Source organism: Aphanomyces astaci (genome assembly GCF_000520075.1).
Source record: "Aphanomyces astaci strain APO3 unplaced genomic scaffold supercont1.23, whole genome shotgun sequence".
In the NCBI taxonomy this organism is placed as follows: Eukaryota; Oomycota; class Saprolegniomycetes; order Saprolegniales; family Verrucalvaceae; genus Aphanomyces; species Aphanomyces astaci.
This window is the reverse complement of record NW_009798286.1, coordinates 438,934-453,151: the sequence shown is the minus strand read 5'-3', so window position 1 is coordinate 453,151 and position 14,218 is coordinate 438,934. Positions and strand designations below refer to the sequence as shown.

Sequence of the window (14,218 nt, the reverse complement as noted above, 5' to 3'; positions counted from 1 at the left end):
ATCAATACGTTAGACTAACGTTAGTAGTTGAGAATCACAATATCGTTAGTAGTTCACAGTAGTAGTGTATATCAGATATCAGTATACCCCTACTGTATTTTTGTGTAGATTCTACGAGCATCTGCACCATTCATTGCCTACTGTAGCAGCAGGAAATGGGTGTTATTGGGTTTGTAGAAGAGCCAACAACAATCACTATTTATAGTTCTTGTGTTATTTCGCTGCTTGCTGTAACGAAGTGAAACCAATGGTAACCTGCATCGTCGAGTCATGTCATTGCCCAAATTACCGAGAAAGAAACACACCTCCCCTCCATGCCCTCCCTCGTCGTTTCTCCCTCCACAGGAGCCCTGAACCGCCGCTTGGATGCCATAACATGCAAATCTCGTTTCAAATCCATTCGCACCAGGGTAAATCGCTTAGCCGGGTTGTTCTGTGCCATCCTGTTGACCATAGACGTCGTAGCCAACGACTGGGAGATCATCAGCTACGTGGGCAATGGCAGACACTTTCTTACCCCCCTTCTGGACGTTGAGAGTGTCGACGACATGGAAGTGGACTACTCGTTCCCTGCAATGAGCTCCCCCAACGGCGTGTCCAAGATCGGTCGGTTCATGATCGACGTCGCCCTGGCACAACTCATCGACAGGACTGGTGCATCGTACGTTCTCAGCATGGGGTCGTTTTCAATCAATGACCCCTCCAGCAACCTCTGTGGGAGCTTACGCCAAACTTACCCTGTCTTCGGTACTGCCATTTCCAAGAACAATTCGATTCACTTGGGCACAGTCAAGGATGGGATTACCTATCTCCGTGGCAACACCCTAACCCACCTGCTTGGCTCGAGTGTAACGTCCCACGTCGCAGCACCAGGCGCAAATGATAAGCAGCTACAAGATCTGGGGTATGTGCCTAGCCCAGCCTTCGCCGACATACGGATCACTACCCCCCTCCCTCTACCACCCCCAGGTCAAGTGACACAGTTCAACGTGTCCATGTATCGGTTTTTCTCGACATCGTATTGCTCGGGGGGTGTACGCCTTACACTGAACTAGGACTCGACATGTGCTCCGTTGTGTACTCGTGTACGCCTTACACTGAACTAGGACTCGACATGTGCTCCGTTGTGTACTCGTACAACATCACGGCCAGCACTGTGACAATTTCCAGCAGTGTCAACGTTCCTGGGTTCCAACACGGCCTAGGAATGATGTTTCAGCGAACTTGGGGGACTATGGCCTCGCTCATTGTTCGATTTGTGTGCGTGGTTATGGTGCTTGGAGCGTTTGGAGCCAGCGAGAAGACTGTGCGGTGGACAGAGCCCGGGGATGTCGACTCATGGTTCAAGCGCCTCATCCACCTCGTGGCCCCCGCGCAGTACCGCCACCCGAGTGGCGCGTTTGACTTTGCCTACATCTGCTTCAACAGCGACGTGCTGGTGTTGTTGTATACCCTGGCCGTGCTTTTCGACGAGAACATTGCCATGTTGTTCTCAAGAACGCTCTATCGGTGGCACCGTCAAGGAGAAACAAACGTATGGATCGAGCTGCGACTCATGGCCTTCAGTCTACGCTGGCTGTGGCTCAACTGCCTCTTCTTGAAGGTCAGCAAGTTTCTGTGTCACTTTGTCAACAAGTCGCAGTACACTGGCCAAAACGTGGTCATGGGATGGCTCAACTTTAGCTCGGTCACGTGGATTTACCTCTCCTATGCTGTTTTGGCGTCTCGGAATACCTTTATCGAGTACGGCAACTCGGTCCAATGCGACTTGGTCTCGACGACGCAAAACTTGGACGCGATCTTTGTCGACTTTTTCGACAGTTGGTACATTCGCGCGACGGGGCCACTACTGCTTGCGATAGTGGCCAACTTGGTGGTTATCCTACTCCTCGACCACACGTGGAACCGAGCGTGGTGGCGTCAACTGGCCAGCAACTCGCTGGGCCGTCAGCATATGTTCAACTCGACGTCCATTCTATGCGACGACGACATGCACTTCGTCGTCCGACCGGGGTATGCCGGGACGAGCGTCGAGGTGCGAGCGCGGGCACTGTGTACGATGCAGTGGTTTCTGTCGAGCCATGTCTTGCGATTCGGGCTACAAGAACACCCCCAGGCCGTGCGGCTTGTAGTAGCCACGAAAGCGCCTTCAACTGTCTCTGGCCACTTTCACAGCCACCACCCCAATGGCGGTAGAGAGTCGGATTCGTCGATTGCTTCGAAACGCGGGTCAGCTGCAAGTCGACGTGTAAAAGAAGACGCGACCGCCACCGTGTCGCCAATGGCTGACGAAGAAATCCGAGCAAGCTCCGAGTCCACAGCAACAGCTGACCACGCCAGTAGCCGCGACATATACTTGATTGTTCAAGATAGAGAAGGCCACATTCGCATGTTTGACGCGGAGAAGCGGGAATTGCAAGCTTTGGGGCTCGAAATGAAGATTCTACGGGATTCGACATTCCATGTGGCGTAGATAGCGATGACATGATTTGTTGCCACACTGTACCCCGCTACATTTTGCTATTAATAGTAGAGCTACCGGGAATAAGAAATATTAGAGTGTTTGATAAGAAACCAAACGACACCTTTCTTATAACCAAGTTCTATATTTACTTCACTGCTCAATCGACCAAGGACGACGACACATGTCAATGCAGTCCCTCATTGCCGCTGCTACTCCCCCGACGGGACCTCTGCACCGCGGCTTGGGTGTGAAAACATTCTCTACGTTTCAACCTCGGTTCAAATCGATTCGCACCAAGGTGACGCGCGTAGCCGGACTCTTTTGCGCCATTCTTTTGGCCATTGACGTCGTAGCCAACGACTGGGAGATCATCAGTTATGTGGGCAATGGTAGGCACTTTCTTACCCCCCTTCTGGACGTCGAGAGTGTCGACGACATGGAAGTGGACTACTCGTTCCCTGAAAGGAGCTCCCCCAACGAGGTGTCCAAGATCGGTCGATTCATGATCGACGTCGCCTTAGCTCAACTCATCGACCGAACCGGCGCGTCGCACGTTCTCAGCATGGGGTCGTTCACAATCAACGACCCAGCGAGTAACCTCTGTGGGAGTTTGATCGATGCATACCCCGTGTTTGATACTGCCGTTTCCAAGGACAACTCGATCCACTTGGGAACAGTCGACGACGGCATAACGTATATCCGAGGCAACACCCTCACCCACTTGTTTGGTTCGACGCTAATTTCCCCCCTGGCAGCACCTGGCGCCAAGGACAATGAGCTGCAGGCATTGGGGTATGCACCTAGCCGAGCCTTCGTCGATATGAAGATCTCAACGCCACTTCCCTTGCCGCCCCATGGCGAAACAGCACAGTTCAACGTGTCCATGTATCGGTTTTTCTCGACATCGTATTGCTCGGGGTGTACGCCTTACACTGAACTAGGACTCGACATGTGCTCCGTTGTGTACTCGTACAACATCACGGCCAGCACTGTGACAATTTCCAGCAGTGTCAACGTTCCTGGGTTCCAACACGGCCTAGGAATGATGTTTCAGCGAACTTGGGGGACTATGGCCTCGCTCATTGTTCGATTTGTGTGCGTGGTTATGGTGCTTGGAGCGTTTGGAGCCAGCGAGAAGACTGTGCGGTGGACAGAGCCCGGGGATGTCGACTCATGGTTCAAGCGCCTCATCCACCTCGTGGCCCCCGCGCAGTACCGCCACCCGAGTGGCGCGTTTGACTTTGCCTACATCTGCTTCAACAGCGACGTGCTGGTGTTGTTGTATACCCTGGCCGTGCTTTTCGACGAGAACATTGCCATGTTGTTCTCAAGAACGCTCTATCGGTGGCACCGTCAAGGAGAAACAAACGTATGGATCGAGCTGCGACTCATGGCCTTCAGTCTACGCTGGCTGTGGCTCAACTGCCTCTTCTTGAAGGTCAGCAAGTTTCTGTGTCACTTTGTCAACAAGTCGCAGTACACTGGCCAAAACGTGGTCATGGGATGGCTCAACTTTAGCTCGGTCACGTGGATTTACCTCTCCTATGCTGTTTTGGCGTCTCGGAATACCTTTATCGAGTACGGCAACTCGGTCCAATGCGACTTGGTCTCGACGACGCAAAACTTGGACGCGATCTTTGTCGACTTTTTCGACAGTTGGTACATTCGCGCGACGGGGCCACTACTGCTTGCGATAGTGGCCAACTTGGTGGTTATCCTACTCCTCGACCACACGTGGAACCGAGCGTGGTGGCGTCAACTGGCCAGCAACTCGCTGGGCCGTCAGCATATGTTCAACTCGACGTCCATTCTATGCGACGACGACATGCACTTCGTCGTCCGACCGGGGTATGCCGGGACGAGCGTCGAGGTGCGAGCGCGGGCACTGTGTACGATGCAGTGGTTTCTGTCGAGCCATGTCTTGCGATTCGGGCTACAAGAACACCCCCAGGCCGTGCGGCTTGTAGTAGCCACGAAAGCGCCTTCAACTGTCTCTGGCCACTTTCACAGCCACCACCCCAATGGCGGTAGAGAGTCGGATTCGTCGATTGCTTCGAAACGCGGGTCAGCTGCAAGTCGACGTGTAAAAGAAGACGCGACCGCCACCGTGTCGCCAATGGCTGACGAAGAAATCCGAGCAAGCTCCGAGTCCACAGCAACAGCTGACCACGCCAGTAGCCGCGACATATACTTGATTGTTCAAGATAGAGAAGGCCATGTTCGCATGTTTGACGCGGAGAAACGCGAATTGCAAGCCTTAGGGCTCGAAATGAAGATCCTAAGGGATTCGACATTCCATGTGGCCTAGGTGGTTAGGTTAGTGATACTCCCTTGTACCTGTCAATTGCGTCAATCATACTACGTACACGTTAGTGATTCTCCTTTGCATTGTACCTGTCGACTGGGTTAATCACAGTACGAGCGTTAGTGCTGTATCAATCGAGTTCACTTAAATCTTGTGTTAGTCATGGTTGTCTTGATTTGAAATGTGGATTTCGGCGGAAGACTTCAGATGCACTTCGAGACCATTTGGCACATGTAACAACAGGTCGTTTACGATAGCTACCCAGCTGAGGGCACGATTGCTATTTTTACTCAAGAAGGCCATGACCAAAGGTCAAACTGCCTTTGGTTTTAGCGTGCGTTGCTAAGTGCTTCTAAACAACATTCTTAAGCTGGAAATACTGGTTTGAATGTATATATCCACATAAGACGCCCAGCTCGTGACTGCCGTGGATGCCATTGGCAGCGGAAAAGGCCAAGTGGTTACTATTGAAGCGTCCCGGACGGTGAGTCGGATATCTTTAACTCTAATAGAAGATTCAGAAACTGCCACTAACGTTTTTTCGGAGACAACACCCAAACCGTAGAGCAGCCGAAGCCCTCATTGTGGGTTAAGTGCCCGCTGAGCGATTTTAACTTTACAGCGAAATATCAATATCAATATCGAAGCCCTCATTATGCAGTACTACATGTACTCCCTCGTAGTATACCAAAAAAAACTATTTGAGACACTCAAGTGGTCCTCTAAGGTTGTTTGTTTTCACCGTTACAAATAACTGGAATAAGAACTGTGAAAACTACAGCGCGATTTTGCGCTCAACTTATGCGAAATTGTTTGCCGAACCATCGCAGCATTTTGACCAACATGGTGTTGTTACGATGAACTTAAATGTGATGTTCTAAATGGGCACTTATCTAGCCAAAGATGGTGACTACGCGGCGGCTCGGGCTTGGTATCAACATAGTTCGTCGCATAAACAAATTCGTTATCGTCGTTGCATTCCAATCTAAACATAGTACCCGTCATATGACACGACGTTTGTGAAAACGGCCAGAGGTCATTTTGATTCTGGTTTTCATGAGCATTACCCGTCCCCCGTCCGTGGTGCCAAGCAACCTCGACACCTCCCTCGCATCCTCGACTTCGCTTCCCTCCCGGGTCGTCCACACCCTCGCGCCGTATGCCGTCGCCCTTGCCAGTTTTGCCTGCGCCATTCTCCTCGTCGTCGATATCGCCGGCAACAACTGGGAGCTCAACGACTTTGTCGGCAATGCCAGACATCTTTTCACGCCGCTGCTGACGACGTTCACCATTGCCGACCTCGAGCGCGACTTCTCGTTTCCAGAGCTCGCGTCCGCGTCCTCCGTGTCCATGGTCGGGCAGTTCATGGTGCAATCCACGCTCGACCAAGTGCACGCTTCAGGCACCGAGTACTACGCCCTGACCATGTCGTCGTACGTGGTCACGAATTCCGTCAACGACATTTGCAGCCAACTCGTCGACTCGTACCCCGTGCCCCCTTCCATGGAATCGATTCGTCTTGGCAACTTGCAAGACAACGTGTCGTTCATAAGAGGCGATACGTTTACCCATGTGTTTGGACACACGGCGACAGCCCCCTTCGCCCCCCCTGGATCCAATTCATCCGTTCTCAAAGCTATGGGGTACACCCCCGCTCGCGTGAGTGTGGACATGCGACTCACCACGGCTATCCCCATCCCTCCACCCTCGTATTCCCCCCAGCACTTCCAGCTGAATGTGACCATGTACCGGTTCTTCAGCAAAGCGTTCTGCTCGGGGTGCCACCCCGGCACCGAGCTCGGCATGGACACGTGTGCGATCGAGTATTCGTATGACGACACGACGAAGCAACTAACTGTCCACAGCAGCCACGCCAACTTTGGCAAGTCCGTGCATGTGTTAGCTATGGTGTTCCTAAGGCGATACGGTCCTGTGGTCGGGTTGTACATTCGCGCGGCGTGCGTCGCGTTGGCCATTGGCGCGTACGCGGCGAGCCAGAAGACCGTGCGCTGGACAGACGCCATGACACTCTCAACGTGGAAGCTGCGGCTTCTGCATATCACGGCACCCCCCGTGTACCGTCAAATGAATCATGCGTTCGATTTCATGTACTTTTGCTTCAACAGCGACGTGTTTGTGATGTTGTACTCCGTGGCAATCTTGCTCGACGAAGACGTAGCCATGGTGTACGCGCGCGTGGTGTGGAGGTGGTATACGGCCGCGGCGTATGAAGGATGGATGGAGCTGCGGCTGCTGGCGCTGGCATTTCGGTGGTTATGGCTCAACTTGGGCATTTTGAAGTTGCTCAAGTGGCTGTGCAACGTCGTGGCGTCGTCGCGGTACAACGGGTCCAACTTTATCATGGGGTGGCTCACCTTCAGCTCCACGGGGTGGATCTACTTGACAGTGATCGCCCTTGCGATGCGCACGCCATTCATCGAACATGGAAACTCTGTGAGAATGGACGTCACGTCCACCACCGAGGACTTGGACACGCTGTTTGTCGAGTTCGAAAGCAGTTGGTACCTTCGCGGGCTGCCGTCGGTGCTGTTTCTCATGGTAGCCAACCTCGTGGCGGTGCTCACACTGGACCACGTCGTGAACCGACAGTGGTGGCGACTCCTGGGTCGCAACTCACTCACGCGCCAGTTCATGTTCAACTCAACGTCCATTCTGTGCGAGCTCAAGGACGTTACGATTCTAGACAGCAAGTACAGCTCCACCGTGACCATCCAAGCGAGGACGGTGTGCACGATCCAATGGTTTCTTCTCAGCCACTTGGTGCGGTTCGGGTTGCCCGAAGAGCCGTCGGTGGTGCGGCGCTTGTCGTCGGCCAAAGTCGCCAAGAAAGCGGGGAGCAACAGCCACCGACCGAGCACTGGTGGATCGGGTAGTGGGTTGACTCTCCCCGTCCTCCATCAACATCAACCCACAGGAGACGACACGGCCATCACCGCCACCGCGGACGGAACAAGAGATGACGCCCCCCAAGGCGAAACCCATGAAATGTATCTTATCGTGCAAGATCAAGGCGGCCACGTGTACATGTACGACTCGGCCAAACGGGAAGTACCCGCGCTTGGGGTGGAGGCCAAAGTTGCCATCGATGCCATCCTGCACCTTCAATAATCATCAGGGTAGCAATGTAGAAACGTTTATAAGGGACGTTAGCCAAATCCCCGACGATAGTGCAATTCCGCTGTTTTGGGTTTTGACTGTGGACCATACAGGTGCAGTTTAGACCAACAAGCAATCAAACCTATCTGTCAAGTGCACTATAAGCTTACGACTTTTGACAATAGGAGGGTTAATAGTGTAACGTCGACTTCGCACGACTTATATTTCGGAATAATCCAACCTGCAGTAATGCAGTAAGTATACTGTTAACAGTATTACTACTTGCTACTGTATATATGTAACCCTAACCTAATCGGGTGGACTAGGCCGAGTTAGAATTCTTGAAGCAAGAGCGATGCATACGTCCGACACTCGTCCACGTCGTCGTGCAGGAGGTCCTGGACTAGTTGGTCGCCATGGTTCTTTTTGCATCGAGCAAGGTTGGCGGCGTGGCCGACGGCGCTGCTGTAAAGGGCCATGATGGCATTGCGGCGCACGTCCTAATGTACAAACTCTTGAAGGGACAAAGAAGGCGATATATCAAAGCAGCATCCCATACATCGTCGGGGGATCCCAACAGTCTGAGCAGCAGATTGATAGCTCCAGCATCGCCAACCAAGTCCTACGACACACAAACGCTGGTGGAGATATCTATCCAAAACGAAGTACTTATCTCTCGATCAATCGTACTTGGCTCAGGATGTTCTGATGTACCCCGTGGCTGATGGCCCACGCCGAGCACTCGTTGGTCTAATTGCATACATGCAAGCAATCGATTTGAATGATCAATGTTTAAAGGTGAGTCGGACACCACAAATAATCCAAGGAAATATGGCTCGAGATGAAGCGTACGTCTGGAAGGTACGTGTGAGACAAGAGCAGCACCAGGTCTGGCAGTCCGCCCACCTAGACACATATACGATTTTGCACATGACAAATATCTAGGTACGCCAACCAAGGATTCTTCATAAAGCTGACCTCTCGAAGTTGATTCTGGGCCATCACGTCACGTGTCGACAGTACGTTGCCAATGGTCAAGGCTGCCGCACTTCGAAGGGACTCGCCTACGTCAGGGGCATGCCACGTCAGCATTCCCATTTGGTCAACGATAATATCGTCAATTCGTTGCGGTCGTCGTTCAATCGTTCACGTACCGCGACCTGCTTGGAGCAGTTCAGACAACACTTGCATGCAATTAGTGTCTTCCAAAAGACTGCGCGCGGCATCTGGCACGGCACTGGCGTTGCCTACATGTATGTGGTATTTAGGACTCGCTGGATTTGCCGCCGTCGTGTCGATAATACGAACCAATGTAGCCAAGAAGCGCTCGTTGGATGCCTTCGTGAGCGTTTTCATCTTCTAAAACGTCCACGACTCGAGAAAGGATCGTGCTGTCCATGGCCATGTTGTGGCTCGTCAAGTTGGTCAAGGCCAACGCGGCCGCTGCCTGCATGCGAATATCTCGCGATTGCAATTGGTCCGACACGACCAGACCCACATCATCCGAAAAAGTCGGCTGCGTCGCCACGTCCAAGTTGCCACAGAGCTTGGCGAACGCGAGAAACGACGGCACACCCACGTCCGCATCCGTTGACGTTACCAGGCGAAGCAGCTCGGGTGCCAACGCTGTGTCCACATGCTCCGCTTGAACCAAACGCTGGACAGCCCTGGCAGTATGCGCGCCGCCTGTCCGCCAAGTGTGGGCGCCAGTATGTACATACACAGCATGAACCTACCTCGACGTAGCTCGCTCACGATGGTTGCTAAGGTCATGCTTGAGTTTGTGTGCGAGTTTACTGGTGCTCAGTTTTTTACACCAATCCACAGTCGTCGTTCCAAGCATTAACCAATCTAATTCTTGCATGCATCATACAGTGTTTTTATTGGTTGATTTATGGTATTTATCAACCAATCCTGTTGCAACAACCAAAACACGACCTTGCAGTTTACCCTCACAATGGATTTTCCGGGGAGAAGGATGGTACCTCCGCTTGTTTCTACTGTCGCGCCGCTTTCTTCGGCAACGTCGTCCTGCTGGGCATGTATCGACCTCACAATCGAATCTGCGCACCATGCCAACAGTTATCGGATGGGGACTCTTGCTCCTGCAATGCACTCTACTCGTTCAATGCCACTCGTGGATCGATGCGATGTGGTGCTCTCCGGGAACGCTCGGCTACCCCCGCAACTACCGCAACCGCACGGACCTTCCGCCCAACAGCCCTGCGTTCGACCGCCTCATGACGTACAAGATTGAAAACTACAACAGCATCACACCGCTGTGTGCGATCACGCAGAAGACCCCGACGCAGGCCGATCGATACCCGCGGTTGACGTGTCCGCCCAACGCCACCGTGCACTTCCGCTACAACTCGAACGGCCATGTGACCAACGACAAGTGCCTTCCCAAGGACCCTCGTGGATGCGATGGACCGTATCCCGTGTCCTCGACGTGGTACATCCTCTGGAACCGAACACCCTCGTATGAACTGCGCCGCTTCAACCTGCCAAAGATATGGAATGCATCGCATCCGGCTGTGCGCGGCGGCGTGAAGCTAGTTGGCAACGGACCTTTCGACGACGGGCTATGTGGCCAAGTGGGTTCCAAGCGGCCCCGCGAAGGCCAGCCATGCGAAGGTTCCTTCCAGCTGCCTTCCGTTGACTCGAGCCAGCGCATCTCCCTTGTCTGGTTCTGGGCATTCAACCGCATCCACAACGTCGGCGAAGAGTACACGACGTGTTTTGACGTTGACATCGAAGTTGAGACCGAGTCCGGATAAAGGATTGAGATCCACCAATCACGATTGAATATAGTCGAAAATATATACCGGATAAATTGACTTTCACACGCACGACCAATTATGCCGCCGCTAACTCTGCATACCCGCGACACTGGCCTCCATGCTGACTGCGTGGAGAGCTGTCCCGTCGAAGGCCATGAGAATATCATGGCCGTTGGAACGTATCACTTGTCCAAACACGAAGGCGAGGCGGACACGCGTAGTGGAACCATCGCTTTGCATTCGTTAACAACAAAGTCTGACGACGGCAGTGTCGACATGGAGGACACGTCCGTGGTGCAGATGCAGAGCGGAGTGTTCGACATGAAGTGGTCGTTTCCCCGCGTGCACAACAAAGCGCTCATAGGTATTGCAACGGCGGCTGGGACGTTGGAAGTCATGGAGTTGCAAGAGGTACACAGGGGTGTTGTACTTGTCGTACTTACTTGAGCATACCGGTAGGAATCCCAAGCATTGGTACATGTGGCGTCTACCGCGCCCAGCGACACGATGTTTCTGTCCTTGGTACATGCGACATGGTACCGTCTTGTCGTTGAAGTGGTTGTGTGACTACAGGACTGGAACAATCGGGTCGTCCCAACTGCCAACCCACAGGTGGCAGTGAGTCAATCGAATGGGTAGTACCTAATTTTGGCTTCATTTAATTTAGCCATTCATTCGTGTTATTCTCTACATAGACGAGTGTCGGTGTGGCAGCACGGGGAGGCGGCGCTGGACCGTGTGCAAGAGGTACATATGTACCCATATTGTCTTCTTTTACCCAAAACTTTGGACTTTTGTGCAAAGTCGCCAAGTCTATCAATCGATGATCGATTCTTTATACTGAAATTTGTATGTAAAAACGTGTCCTGTGGTCATTGGTATCACACTAATTGAAGTCGCACACTAATTTGACGTTGATCATGGGCAATGTGATTGGCTAAACCCTAATTCTGCCGATTCTTGTGTACATTTGATTGTGTCGATGTTCATTTATGATGTCGCTCCAGTTTATAATATAAACACAACAATATGTACTCAACTCGACTCGCTCGTGGCTGCATGTTTTTTGTATGGTTAGTGGCGCGCCCACGATATGTTTGGGAGTGAGATTGAAGTGTGGATCACAGCTTGGAACTACCACCACGCCGATGTGTTGTACACTGGCGGCGACGACGCTACGTTCAAAGGGTACGTACGTACTCTTATCCTGTTACCCAAATCGCCAAATCGATAGATCAATTCTTTGTCGAGACTTTTGTATGCAAACATCGTCCAGTAACGTCACACGAATTTCAGTCACACAACCTTAATTCGATGTTGATTTGATTTTGATTGGCCACGTGATTCGTGTTCTGGGTTTTGATTGGTCGATCGATATTGTCTGCCGATTGGGTATAATTACGACTAAACTTTGTGAACTATTTGGTTATTTTTTCTAGATGGGACACGCGGGAAACGACTCGTCCTACATTTGTCAACCGGTCCGTCCACAGCATGGGTGTCTGCAGCATGCACACACATCCTCACCATGAGCATGTACTCGCCGTCGGCAGCTACGACGAGACCATTTCCATCTGGGACACGCGGTCGTTCAAGGTATATATTGTAGTATTGTGCTTTCGAGTGAAATTTCGTGTTGTGGCGTGGTTTCTCGTTGGAATTTAAATCGATTTGATTGGCTGCTTCAGAAGAGCTCAACATTATTAACCAATCAAAACCTTCTCAATGAAATTCAACCAATCAGATCGATTGTGGATCGGTTTGCGCGATTCGATTGCACGCCCTCCCCAAATTTGTATCAAATCGACAATAGTAAACCTTGTATACTTTGTAATAATCTTATCAGCTATGATCGATGGACCTTGACCAACGGGGCGTTCTTTGTATGTAGCAACCGACGCTGCAGTATGGCACGGGCGGCGGCGTGTGGCGGCTCAAGTGGCATCCATTGGCGTCGCATGACGTAAGCTTTCTCGTTCATGTATTCCTAGTATTGTTGTGTTTATATTCTAAACTGGAGTGACAAGAACAATGAATGAATATCGACATAATCAAATGTACACAAGAATCGGCAGAATTAGAGTTTAGCCAATCACATTGCCGGAAACCATGATCAACGTCGAATTAGTGTGCGACTTCAATTAGTGTGATACCAATGACCACGGGACACGTTTTTACATACAAAATTCAGTATAAAGAAGAATCGATCGATTTGATGATAGACTTGGCGATGCAGCACAAAATTCCAAAGTTTTTGGGGTAAAATACCTCCACGCCTTGTTTAGTCGTTAGTGTTCGTGTGTGGGTATTGTTGTGTTTATTCTTCTAAACTGGAGCGACATGGCGGATGAGTGAATCGACGACACAACCAAATATTGTGAATTCGCTGTAAACTTGCACACTTCGCCTGATTTGTCAAATCAATATTGAATCACGCCGGTTTTTTTCTGATTGGTTGAATATACTTGTCCTTTCTGCAAGAGCCAATCAAATCCACTCAAAAATCGGATTCGCCAATAGCGTCAATGATTCGTGATGCGATGCGGCAGCGAGATTTTTCGATTCGACGGGGTCTGGAAATTGGTATCGAATCCACAATAACGAACTGTACACAAGACTCATCATCGGCAGAAGAATATTGAGCCAATCAGATTGCAGGAACAACCATCACCGACATTCGAATTAGTGTGTGGCTGAAATTAGTGTGAATACAATCACCACACCCTATTTTTCACATTCAATATGATTCAGTACAAGGAATGGATGATCGATGGGTTTGCCAATTCAGCGCAAAAGTAGTCCAAGTGTTGAGTGAAAGGACAATACATGTATTAATACCTGTTGGCGTTCGATTGTTTGTTTGGGTACTACTTGCAGAACCCGCCCCCCCCTCACGTGTTCACGTGTTCACTGACTGCGTCGAATGGATAGTTCTGTGATCTGAATTGTTGATATCGTTTCTACCTGTAGTCGTTGTTGCTGGCAGCATGCATGCACAATGGATTTCAAGTCCATGACGTGGCACGTCTTGGCAAGCCCACGACAGAGGAGCAGCAGCGACGTGTTCAAACCCGAGCACACTACACCCAGCAAACGTCGTTGGCGTACGGTGTCGACTGGTGGCTCGACCCTGCGACCCTTCAGTCCCAGCACCAGGTGGTCGGCAGCGCTTCGTTCTACGACCATGCGTTTCACGTGTGGAGTACCGTGACTACATAGTTGTAGTTGACTACATAGTTGTAGTTGGTTGGCTGTTGCTGCTGCTGCAAATCAAACACTTTTTTAGTCTTGTTATAGCGTTCTCGTGTAATGCACCGTTCTTCAAACAATTCAAGCTGAACATGTGATTGGTCGTGGCAAGCTTGCTAAAAGAAAGTGCGACGGGCGTTGCTACTATTAATACAGACAGTACTGTTCGCGACATCTACTACTGTGCAGGTCGCTGGCGACGACACGCATGCCGACAGCATTGAAGCATATGTGTAACTACTGTCTGTAAGTTACTGGCGAAGAACGTTACAATATGCTCGAACGATTGTGGGCAGAATA

General features: G+C 51.2%; 8 protein-coding genes across 9 annotated transcripts; 4 read left to right on the top strand and 4 right to left on the bottom strand.

Annotated features, from left to right (window-relative positions):
• Nucleotides 1-314: 314 nt before the first annotated feature.
• Nucleotides 315-1,055, top strand: H257_09511 (hypothetical protein; the record flags this gene model as incomplete). Its single annotated transcript, XM_009835744.1, has 1 exon — nucleotides 315-1,055. The coding sequence occupies one exon, from the start codon at nucleotides 315-317 to the stop codon at nucleotides 1,053-1,055; it is 741 nt and encodes a 246-aa protein (XP_009834046.1).
• Nucleotides 1,056-1,114: 59 nt separating this feature from the next.
• On the top strand, nucleotides 1,115-2,473 carry H257_09510 (hypothetical protein; the record flags this gene model as incomplete). Its single annotated transcript, XM_009835743.1, has 1 exon — nucleotides 1,115-2,473. One exon carries the CDS (start codon nucleotides 1,115-1,117, stop codon nucleotides 2,471-2,473), a length of 1,359 nt encoding a protein of 452 aa, XP_009834045.1.
• Nucleotides 2,474-2,619: 146 nt separating this feature from the next.
• Nucleotides 2,620-4,833, bottom strand: H257_09509 (hypothetical protein). Its single transcript, XM_009835742.1, has one exon. It carries the CDS (start codon nucleotides 4,756-4,758, stop codon nucleotides 4,258-4,260), a length of 501 nt encoding a protein of 166 aa, XP_009834044.1. The 5' UTR covers nucleotides 4,759-4,833; the 3' UTR covers nucleotides 2,620-4,257.
• A 1,162-nt stretch (nucleotides 4,834-5,995) lies between these two features.
• Nucleotides 5,996-6,902, bottom strand: H257_09508 (hypothetical protein). Its single transcript, XM_009835741.1, has one exon. The coding sequence runs from the start codon at nucleotides 6,791-6,793 to the stop codon at nucleotides 6,182-6,184; it is 612 nt and encodes a 203-aa protein (XP_009834043.1). The 5' UTR covers nucleotides 6,794-6,902; the 3' UTR covers nucleotides 5,996-6,181.
• H257_09507 (hypothetical protein) lies at nucleotides 6,884-8,044 on the bottom strand. The gene has a single exon (XM_009835740.1). It carries the CDS (start codon nucleotides 7,499-7,501, stop codon nucleotides 7,166-7,168), a length of 336 nt encoding a protein of 111 aa, XP_009834042.1. The 5' UTR covers nucleotides 7,502-8,044; the 3' UTR covers nucleotides 6,884-7,165.
• Nucleotides 8,045-8,089: 45 nt separating this feature from the next.
• H257_09506 (hypothetical protein) lies at nucleotides 8,090-9,676 on the bottom strand. The gene is made up of 8 exons (XM_009835739.1): nucleotides 9,623-9,676; nucleotides 9,195-9,572; nucleotides 9,041-9,133; nucleotides 8,865-8,950; nucleotides 8,739-8,792; nucleotides 8,577-8,636; nucleotides 8,446-8,508; nucleotides 8,090-8,386 (listed from the first exon to the last, which is right to left on the bottom strand). Exons 1-8 carry the CDS (start codon nucleotides 9,657-9,659, stop codon nucleotides 8,219-8,221), a joined length of 939 nt encoding a protein of 312 aa, XP_009834041.1. The 5' UTR covers nucleotides 9,660-9,676; the 3' UTR covers nucleotides 8,090-8,218.
• A 122-nt stretch (nucleotides 9,677-9,798) lies between these two features.
• On the top strand, nucleotides 9,799-10,718 carry H257_09505 (hypothetical protein). Its single transcript, XM_009835738.1, has one exon. The coding sequence runs from the start codon at nucleotides 9,959-9,961 to the stop codon at nucleotides 10,664-10,666; it is 708 nt and encodes a 235-aa protein (XP_009834040.1). The 5' UTR covers nucleotides 9,799-9,958; the 3' UTR covers nucleotides 10,667-10,718.
• A 16-nt stretch (nucleotides 10,719-10,734) lies between these two features.
• On the top strand, nucleotides 10,735-13,975 carry H257_09504. 2 transcript variants are annotated; one of them, XM_009835736.1, is made up of 8 exons: nucleotides 10,735-11,080; nucleotides 11,129-11,191; nucleotides 11,243-11,304; nucleotides 11,365-11,416; nucleotides 11,748-11,857; nucleotides 12,109-12,265; nucleotides 12,561-12,632; nucleotides 13,640-13,975. In XM_009835736.1, exons 1-8 carry the CDS (start codon nucleotides 10,748-10,750, stop codon nucleotides 13,886-13,888), a joined length of 1,098 nt encoding a protein of 365 aa, XP_009834038.1. In that variant the 5' UTR covers nucleotides 10,735-10,747; the 3' UTR covers nucleotides 13,889-13,975. The 2 variants fall into 2 exon arrangements, with proteins under 2 accessions (XP_009834038.1, XP_009834039.1); XM_009835737.1 differs by lacking the exon at nucleotides 13,640-13,975 and adding an exon at nucleotides 13,190-13,211.
• The last annotated feature ends 243 nt before the right edge of the window (nucleotides 13,976-14,218 follow it).